This window comes from Trypanosoma theileri (assembly GCF_002087225.1).
Source record: "Trypanosoma theileri isolate Edinburgh chromosome Unknown TM35_Tth_32_V1, whole genome shotgun sequence".
NCBI lineage: Eukaryota > Euglenozoa > Kinetoplastea > Trypanosomatida > Trypanosomatidae > Trypanosoma > Trypanosoma theileri.
In genome coordinates this window covers 123,241-133,849 of record NW_021639874.1, presented here as the reverse complement: position 1 = coordinate 133,849, position 10,609 = coordinate 123,241, and the positions used below count along the sequence as shown (strand labels likewise).

At 37.2% G+C, this 10,609-nt stretch overlaps 3 protein-coding genes across 3 annotated transcripts; all 3 read right to left on the bottom strand.

The window, feature by feature from the left end:
- Window positions 1-3,393: 3,393 nt before the first annotated feature.
- On the bottom strand, window positions 3,394-6,471 carry TM35_000321460 (putative pumilio/PUF RNA binding protein 4; the record flags this gene model as incomplete). Its single annotated transcript, XM_029028773.1, has 1 exon — window positions 3,394-6,471. The coding sequence occupies one exon, from the start codon at window positions 6,469-6,471 to the stop codon at window positions 3,394-3,396; it is 3,078 nt and encodes a 1,025-aa protein (XP_028879897.1).
- A 702-nt stretch (window positions 6,472-7,173) lies between these two features.
- TM35_000321450 (uncharacterized protein) lies at window positions 7,174-7,806 on the bottom strand (the record flags this gene model as incomplete). Its single annotated transcript, XM_029028772.1, has 1 exon — window positions 7,174-7,806. The coding sequence occupies one exon, from the start codon at window positions 7,804-7,806 to the stop codon at window positions 7,174-7,176; it is 633 nt and encodes a 210-aa protein (XP_028879896.1).
- Window positions 7,807-9,169: 1,363 nt separating this feature from the next.
- On the bottom strand, window positions 9,170-10,375 carry TM35_000321440 (putative elongation factor 1-gamma (EF-1-gamma); the record flags this gene model as incomplete). The annotated part of the gene is made up of 1 exon (XM_029028771.1): window positions 9,170-10,375. The coding sequence occupies one exon, from the start codon at window positions 10,373-10,375 to the stop codon at window positions 9,170-9,172; it is 1,206 nt and encodes a 401-aa protein (XP_028879895.1).
- Window positions 10,376-10,609: the final 234 nt, after the last annotated feature.

Here is a 10,609-nt window from a genome sequence, read left to right as displayed (position 1 = left end):
AAAAAAAAAAAAACCGAAAATCCGGATGTAACAAAGGAATTCAAAAGTCAAAATATCATTTTCGGCTTCTCATTCAGTTTATTAGCAGCCTTTTTTCTTCCCCCTTCAAACCACACACACACACACACACAAAATTTCTTCCTCGTTTTCTTTTTATTATTCCCCACACCCCCTGCAGTCCCTTCTCCCATAACACACACGCACACACACACACACAGACCCTCTCTTTCTCCTACCTTTCTCTTCCTATTCCTAAATATGCTTACATCTACCCAATGCAAGTTTGCTGCAATAGTGACAGAGGGAAAAAGAATACAAGGAGAATATACGTGGGAGATGTTAATACTAATTCTCGTGAAGCCGTTGAAAGAAGGCAAAATAGATCATAAATTCTGTATATATATATATATATAATATGCATGTCAATACAAGTAAAATCTCCATATAATCACGCTCCAAAACGCATATCAAGATAAAAAATCGAAGCGAAACCATGTTTAGGTAAAAAGAAAAGATAAAAAAGAAAAAAACATATAAAAGAAAAAACAGAATTCCTCACGTTTTTTTAAAAACTTCCCCCCCCCCTCTCTCTCTCTCTCACTTCCCTCCGACTCACATCTTCTTTTCTTCCTTTCACTCTCACTACTGCTGTTCCCCCTTGTCAGCAGATCAATGTTGCTTAAAACACACAGAGAGGAAGAAAGAAAAAAAGAAAGAAAGAGAGATTATCTCATTCCCTCTTCTTCATTTTCTTTCTTCTATTTTCATTTTTATTTTTTCTGTTTTCTTCCTCACAACTCAACGCAAGTGAGTGAGTGACCACAGACGTCATAGTTGCAACCATGATGACCCAAGGGAACAACATCAGTTACAAGCAGCAACTACGGTTGAAGAGAACAACAACAACAACAAAAAAAAAAAAACAATAAAAGAATGAAATAAAAAGAAGAATCAAGCAAAGTTTAGTGAATAGAATAATAATAATAATAATAATAAAGGATAAGAAACCAAGAAAGCGGATAGCAATGCACCAAGTGTCATAATCACAAGGCGTTCATCTAAAAAAAAAAAAAAAACGAAAGAAATGAGAAAAGAAAAAAGCAAGGCTATCGTGTGATCGGGATTCCATTCACAGATATATATTTAAACACGTCCTTTCCCCCCTTTCCCTTCTTTGGACGTTAAGGATCCTTCTCCCTCCCCACAGGACTAAAGATTTATTCACTATATAAAAATTACGCGAAACTCTGTATATCTGGTAGGTAGAGAGAATGTGCAGAGAAAGAATTAATAAAAAAAAAAAAACAAGATAAATAGACGGATAAGATATAGAAGCAGAAGCAGAAGAGCGATATATATATATATATATATATATATATATATATATATATATATATTGGTATAAATAGGGATTACTAATTACTACCACTATCAAACACAGATATATACACACACAACACAAGCAGAGAGGTATATACATATATGTATATATGGAGAGAGATCCACGTGATTTACCGTTTCTCCCCCTCTTTCCCCTATGTACTACCCACATGTAATTTCCTTCCACAACAAAGAATGCCAAAAACCAGAAAACAAAACAAAACAGAACAAAACGAATGTAAAAAAAAAAAAACAGGAAAAAAAAAGAAAGTGGAACGCACAAGTACCAACGAAAAAGAAAAAGCATGTTGAAAGAGCAAGAGATAGAGAAAGAGAGAGAATGAAAGAAAGAAAGATTATGAGAAGGCCGAAAAAAAAAAGTGAATTATAGTAAGAATGCAAGTAAAAAAAAAAAAAAAAAAAAAACAACAACAAACAACAAACACAAAAACAATAGGACTGAATTAAAAAAAAAAAAAAGAAAGAAACTAGAGAAGAGAGAATACTTGTTTTTGTAATTCTTTTTTTTTTTTCTTTTCCGACTTTATTTCTTTGTTTAAACTACTTCCGTAACCTTATTCCCTCTAATATCACTTCACTCACTTCCTTTGCTCATCCCACACCCAATTATAAACGCGCATGTAGATGTGTAACCGCAAGAAAGAAAAAAAACTTAAAAGAAAAAAAAAAACAAAATCTCAAGGATAAAGAGAAATATATGGATATATAATGTCTCTGTTTATACCCATATACACATATATATATATATATATATATATATATATATATATATATATATATAATCACTCCAAAAGGCATGTGTAAGTAAAAAAAAAAGAAAAAGAATGTTTACAAGCACATATACTCTTTAACGAGCATATGTGGTTATACGAAGTTCGCCTCTGCAAGAAGAGTATAATAAAAAGCAATAAAAACAACTGAGCAAAAACAAAAACAAAAAACAAAAAAAAAAAAAGATAGTACAACAATAACACCTAACGGGGTGTTTACATATTTCTCGTACTTTTGTTCCTTCCCTTTATAATAAAATCAAATATTTTCTCTCTTTCATTTTTCGCAAAGTAAAAGAAAAAAAAAGAAGAACAACATTAACAATAACAATAGAGAAAAAGAGGAACGTAATGCAGACACCAGCCGCATTTTATCCTTACTTCCAAACTATACACAGTGGACATGTTGATTGGTGTTATCCTACTGAATTCCATCCATAAGGATATATATATATATAAATACCATAGTGAGGTATAGAAAAAAGAAGAAAAGCAAATTTTTTTTTTTAAATAAAAGGAGGGATTGACCCCCTCCGATTATTCTTTCTATCTATCACACAGGCACAGTCTTTCCAATTTCTGGCTCTTTGAATACTCCCTCCTTGCTTACGTTAACATAAGCAGTGAGAAGAGTCACACAAAACGGGGGAAAGAAAAAAAAAAAAGAAGTATAGGAAATTGCAGGATATGTGTATGCCTTACTCAAATAATAATAATAATAATAATAATAATAATAATAATAATAATAATACTTCCTGACACCCATACAATACATTCACATAAAGAAGGAAAGAAAGAAAGAATGTGGTTCTTTTTTCCTCTTCTTATTAAAGAAAGGAGTAAAGTTAGTTTTTTTTTTTTTTTTTTTATCTTTCCTAACTTTCCTCCCATTCCTCTTCATTCCCCTGTTTTCTTCATTCCTTGCCCCCGGCATTATCACCAAGATCGTTCCTTCTCCCTCTTTCCACTCATTCCGTAAAATAATTCATAGTGTAATTTCCATTTTTCTTTCTTTCCTTTTTCTTTTCTTCGTTGATGCCCACCCCCCTTCTGTTACTTTTACCTTAATCGCGTATCCTTTCGACTTCTGTATCGACTGCTCTGTTGTATTTGTTCTTCTGGTTGTGTCAATAGACTCGAATGGAATACATCAGGACGCTGCTGCTGTTGTTGTTGTTGTCCATGTAATGGTAGAGACGGCGTAAAGGAATTAGATGCCCGATCAAAAAAAAGAAAAACCACCTAATCCATAAGCAGCAACTTTACTGGCATTATGTGAAAATGCCAATGTCGATCTTGTCGGCGATTGTTTTCGTTTCTGTTGTTGTTGTTGCTGCTGTGGTAGTGTGAATGAGTCTGGGAAGGATTTGAGAGTACTGGTGTGGGAAGATGCCACAGCCTCTGCAGGAGTACCAGGAAAAAAGAGATCATCCAGAGATTCATAAGCTCGTTGTTGTTCACACGATTTAATACGCGCACGTGCCTCTTCCACTCTCGTCATTACATGTTTTCCAAAACGTGTTCCCTGTAGTAATGGAAAAAGTTTTTCAAGGGCTTTAACCAAGTGTACAAGTTCTGGTCCAACAGGTAAGGATTTAAGCATGGTTTGCACCACATAATTACCATACTGATTACATGTGATGGTAGAAAGTGTGGAAGACTCACAATGAGGGTTACCACTATTATTATTATTATTATTATTATTATTATTATTCTTAGTACTGCCGTTACTGCTTAGACTGCTGATGGTAGTATTGGTAGTAAGGCTTACCGTTAACGTCTTTTCATCTTCTGACATCTCAAGTAACATACGACAAATATCCACTTTTACATGTTGACTGCAATATCGTAGAATCATCTCAACCACATTAGATGCGAATTTATCTGTGCAAAGTGTCTTTAATATATGACTGAGAAGTGCTGCTGCCTCATCCACTACATGTAATTTCTCTGAATTAGCACAAAGTTCAAAGAGATGGGTTAATACATAATTTCCAAATGGACTTGTAGCGAGAGGGACCACATTATTAAGTACTGCTTGTTGTAATCGTAATTGCTGCCTTGCTGGGGCGAGTTTCATACAATTTTGCACAACACAACAGCCTTGCTTATCATTACAAATCTCAACTGTGCGGTCCACAATGGCATTATATAAAAAATTCACCCGCTCTGGTACACGTTCCAGTAGTTTATTCACAACATGAGAACCACTTGGGTTCTTCATCAGCAATGGGGCATCCCGTCCAAGGGCATTACAGACAAGATCAATCTCATTCTCTGATCGGAGAGAATCAATAAGATTCTGCACGGCGTAATTACCATGAGGTGAGACGGCTATGGTACACAAATGATCAGAGAGATACTCCGATAATATCATCAATCGTTCTTTATTAGGGGCAATCTGCAAGAGTTTTTGCGCAAGAAAGTTTCCATGTTGACTCATCATTACCCGTGGTAGTTCAGGTAAAAGTTTCCCTACAATATGCTGTACAGTGGATGAATGATAGGGTGTACTCTCCAGAATAGATTGCATCGAACGGCAACTCTGCTGACTAAGATCTAGTTCTATCAGAGATCCTGACTGTGAGGGAATTTGAGATAATCTTCTTAACGACATCATATCAAGAGAACGTTGTCTTGCAGTTATGGTTGGCGTTGTTGTGACTGATGTTGTTGTTGTTGTTGCTGCTGCTGGTGTACAACTCTGTGGATTACACCGACGTTCCGAGAGAGCCATGGATGAACGTTGACGATTGCAGGAACCAGCAGAGACCAACGGAAGTGGAACCGATTGTTGTTGTTGTTGTTGTTGTTGTGTAGGATTTCTCTGAGATGAATGACGGGTAAGGGTGGAGTTAATGCTGAGAGCTCGAGAAGCATTTCCCAGTTCTCTACTTAAGGGCAAAAGTGTTGGGGAACCACCATTCAAACCAGTAGTTCCACTCTCTTCTGAAAAGAAACACGTCGGTGTTTGTGTAATACCTCGAAAATTACTCTTCACATCTGTAAGCATCGTACTATTCTTCTCAGGTATAGATTTGATACCTTGACAATTCCTGGGATCCATAGAGGTAGGTGATATCACGTAAGTATCATGAACATCCTCTGGAAAAGATTGACAGAAAACAACATATGGAAGATGATGTTCCTGCTGCTGCTGCTGCTGCTGTTGTTGTTGTTGTTGTTGTTGCAAAACATTCCCTCTTGTGGTTCTGGCCTGAGAAAGACCATCTGTGCGATGTTGTTGTTGTTGTTGTTGTCGCTGCAGAGTGTACGGCCCACCGCTCAATATCAATTTCCCTTCTTGTGATGGGGAATGGAGAGAAAGTAATTCGGTGTTAATGGGCGTTTCCAAAGAGAGGTTAAGGAACGATTTTGGTGGATTCAACGTATCATTACTACTGAGATTATTATTATTATTAGTAGTAGTAGTAGTAGTAGTAGTAGTATTAGTATTATTATTATTATAATTAGCATTCATGTTATCATTACTACTAGTACTACTATTATTATTATTATTATTATTATTATTATTATTATTACTTGTACTGCTGCAGTATCCAGAAACTTGTAGCCAAAACGGTGTAGATGGTGTACTTGTCATGTTATTCGCTAGCTCTCCTCCTCTTCCACTTCCATTTATGCCTGATGTCCTCATATTGGTATCTGTAGACGACTGATGAAGTTGCAGCCGCAGGGCAGTCGCACTCTCCTTGGAAGGTGTGAGTCCATTCACCAAAGAGAATGGTGAAGTGGAACGGGTTGGCATCAGACACTCCTGTGGTGTATGCATCTTAACAGGTGTGTAGCCGCGAAGAGATGATCCCTCTGTTGCTACTCCCGTTGTTGTTGTTGTTGTTGTTGTTGGCAAAGTAATAGGAGGAGTTGTGGTACTGTCATTTGTCAAGAAGACCATATTAGCAGATGTTGTATGAATAGACGGCGATGTGTAATTGTGTACTTCCTCACCCACAACATCCGTCTCAAGATAAGACGGAAACGGTGAGAGACAGGGCAGAGATGTTTGAGTGGTGGAAACAGCAATACAAGCGGACGTGCTATTACTATTATTATTACTACTACTATTATTATTATTATCATTATTATTATTATGATTATCATTATTATTATTATTACTAATCATAATATTAGTGTTATTGTTGTTGTTGCTGTTGTTTCCATCGGAGGAGAATTCACTTCTCCCATCTCTGTTCCCACCGCCAGAGACCTGCTCTTTGTTAATGGCTGCCACCTCAGCAAGAATCCGATCTAAACCCCACTTTGAATTCTCACCGCTCATTGCAGAACTTTAAGCACAACAAGTGCAAAAACAAAAGTCAGTAATTGTGGTAACAAGGAGCTTAACGTAGATAGATAAATAAATAGATAGATAGATAGATAGAAATCTCCTTTTTTTCTTTTCTTTTCCGTTTCTTTTGCTTTGCTTTTCTTCTTTTTTTTTGTTTTTCCTTCCTTTTTTTTTGTTTGTTTGGGGTTTTCTTCTTTCCTGTTTCGTTGTTGTTTACTCACTCACCTGTTTTTCGTGATACCTCCCCGCCTTTACAACTGTTTGCGTGAGTTTTTTTTTTATTTTTTTTCCACCTTTGAACACTTAACCACTATACAAAAGTAACTATCCCTTATTTATCTTCTTCCTTTCCTTCTTCTCTTTCTCTTTCCAAAATACTGTAAGTGTTCCAAATCGTTCTTATTATCTTTTTATATATATATATATTTGTTGTTATTGTCTTGACCTTATCACCTAATAATAACAGCAGCAACAGCCAGAGAGGGGAGAAGGGGCAAATGTGTATAAAGAAAGAAGGAGAAATATAAATATAAACATATATATATATATATATATAAACAGAGAGAAAGAGAAAGAGAGAAAGAATGCAGAAGAAATAAAATAAAACAAACACAAACACACAAAGAAAGCAAAAATAAATAAATAAATAGATTCATCCTGAATACACCCCTCTTTCTTCTTCTTCTTCCTCTTCTACACATTATCATCCAGCACCAGACGATGCCGCATTAACGCCTCCCACATCTCCTCACACTCCTCATATTTCTTCCCACCCGCCGTTCTCTCAGTCCCCACACTCATCTCCGCCGCTATTTCCTCATACCGCTGCCTCAACACAAGTGCCTGCATTGCAATCTCATCCAGTCGACGCACATCTCGCCAACACAACTCACACCGCGCGGTGGAGCCAAATGGACTAAACAACCACAACAACAAACTCCCACTGCCAATGGCGAGAGTGCACATAAGCCGCTGTTGCCCCAACACACGACTGGGATATCGCAATCGCCATACACGGTAAATACGGCGATATTGCCAGGATGCCAAGAGAGCAACAGCAGCAGCAGAGACTATTGCAATAGCTGTACACACACGGGCTGTACGGATGTGAAAATAACTACGACGTAGACGAGCCGCGGCCGTGGACTCACTGCTATTATGCAGGAGTTGTGCATCCACCGCCCGGGCATTACAGAGAGCAATGATACTCCCCACATCATTATTCCTACAAGAAGAACTACCACCACTAGTAATAGTATTAGTAGTAATATTAGTAGTAGTAGTAGTAGTAGTAGTAGTAGTAGAGGAGGAATAGGAAGAGTCCATTGTTTTTTTTTTTTTTTGGCTATGATCTATTATGGTTGAGTAATAGCAAGAATCGATAGACTACAAATATGGGGAGAGGGAAATGATAAGTGTACGGATAGTCATTAATAATAATAATAATAATAATAATAATAATAATAATAATAATAATAATAAAAATACTAATCATCATCATCAATAATAGTGGTAATAATACTCATAATAATAGTTATAACAATAATATAACAATAACAATGCTCAAAAAGAGGAACAAGAAGAATGAAAAGAAGATAATAAAAGAAAATAAAAAATAAAATAGACACCAAAGGGGAGGAAAAAGAAAAAACACACGAGCAAAAGTAAAAAAAAAGAGAAGGAAAATACCGATGAACACACATGCGTTATAACTCCCCACCACAAAAGGAAAGCAAGCAGAAGTGTAAATAATACATATATATATATATATATATATATATATATTGTAATTTGTATAAAATAACACTTCTTGTGGTTACTCACATCTACTCTCATTCATCATTCCCTCTTAACCTTCATCTCCGGATACACACAAACACAAACAGACAGAGAGACAGACGCTCACGAACACTGCCAGAGAATATAAAGAAGGAAAAAAGAAGAAATAAAGAGAGAGAGAGTGTGTGTGTGCGTGTGTGTGTGTATGTGGGAGTGGGGGGAGAGAAAAGAAAAAAAAAGAAGAAGTAAACATACGCATGCACACGCACGTATCTATACAATGTACATAATAAATGTGGTACTACTTTCCATTACTATCTCTCTCTTTCTCTTTCTCTTTCTTTTTTTTTCTTTTCAATACGGCAACAGACCACCTCCCCCCTTTATATCCATCCACCCTTCTCCACCCCACTCCCAACCTAAACAAAAAAAAAAAAACCAAAGATAATAAGAGAACCCAATGGCAAATACGAACAACTAGAATTAAATAACTATGTAAATACGCTTCCTCATTCCATTCTTTTCCTTTTTTTTTTTAGGTCTCTCATCCTTGACAACTATATATATATATATATATATATATATATATGCCTTTAATCTACTTGGATTGCCTTTTTATATTCTACCTTCTTCTTGTTATTATGAGTACTCCTCTGGGTCCCTCCTCCTCCTCCTCCCACTACCAGTACATATAAAGTTCCCTTTCTTCTTTTTTGTTTTTTTTTGTTTTTCATTTTTACTTCTATTATTCTTCTTTCTTTCTTTCTTGTTAATTGTTTGCTCTTCCATTTCCCTCTTTTTTAATTTTTTTTTTTTTCGTTCCCACCCCTCCCTCTACGTTCACACCCCATCATTCACAACACAATGCTCCTCTCTCTCTCTCTATAAATATATATATATATATATATATTTACACGAGACTCACACCAAGGGCTTTGCGCACATCCGCCGCCACCGGCAGCCGCAGCACACTATGCACATAACGCACGAGCTGCGGGTATTGCTGTCGCGCTGTGGCCTGCACACACTTCGCCTGCAGTGCGTTGTTCACAGCGGAGGCCACAACGAGATCCGCAGCGGTGAGGGAGTCGCCAACGAGAAAGAGATAATCACTCGCAGCGGGATTTGCACTCCGCCGGGGTGTTAGATTGGAGGCCCGCGGCGTAAGTGAAGAGGGTCGCGGTGTTGGAATGGAAAGTCGCGGTGTTGGAATGGAGAGACGTGAGAGGACATTTCCATCCCCCATATTGTCTGGGTTATTAATATTATTATTATCTTGGTTATTGTTATTGGCATCTGGTGGAACTTCCATACGTGTTTTGATATTATATGTGTGGGATCCACGTAGTAAGGTACTTTCCCGTGGGGTTGCCGATATGAGCATCTCTTCCTCTGATAATCCATCCTCATACTCATCCAATGGAAGCGAGCGGGCACTGCCGAGTGGATGAGTGTTGTTATTATTATTATTATTATTATTATTATTATTATTCACATTCGCCGCATTCGCGTGTGCACTGTTAGAAGATGCAAAACCCATAATTTTTCGCAGTTCCTTCATAAACACCAATCGTTGTTCCAATCCCCGTAGTCCTTCTTCCAATCCCTCTTGTAAACGCTTTAACTCCGCCGCTGATAATGCTGGTGTACTTGTACTTGTTGTAGTGTTATTTAAACTACCCGCACCACGTGTTCGTCTCGGTGGTTGTTGTTGTTTCTCCGCAGTGAGAATGGGAAATGCATAAGTGTCAATTTCCATCATAATAAAATCCAACCACGAGTCCACATCCGCCGCCTCTCTTACGTTCTTTCCATACAATATATAAGGTACATGATGCTGCGGTGATGGATATCGATCACAGCCATCGGCACCATACGGCCGTTCCGTGCGGGCAATATAACGAACAATGGCATGTGTTTCAAAGAGATATCCCTCATCTGATTTTAATACGGGAACTCGGGAGAGGGGATGGCAATTGCGGCGATAACTCTCGGTTTCATTTTCAACACCAACAGTGATGGGAACAACTTTAAGTGTGGTGCCGGCATAGGCTGCAATGAGGAGAATACGTTGGATACGGGTGTTATCCAGGGGACCAATAAGACTGAGTACCATCACGGTGAGTTTTTTTTTTGTTTTTTTTTTTTTTTTTTTTTGATGGATTGTTTGATTTGATTTGATCTGATTTGATTTGTTTCTTCTTCTATCGCTATTGCAATTACAATGTATTTGTATATATATATATATATATATATGGGTAATATGAACTAGAGTGAAAAGGGGCGATGTAAATAGTGGGTGCTAGATTGACACAAGGAGAGAGTTGCCTATATATATATATATATATAT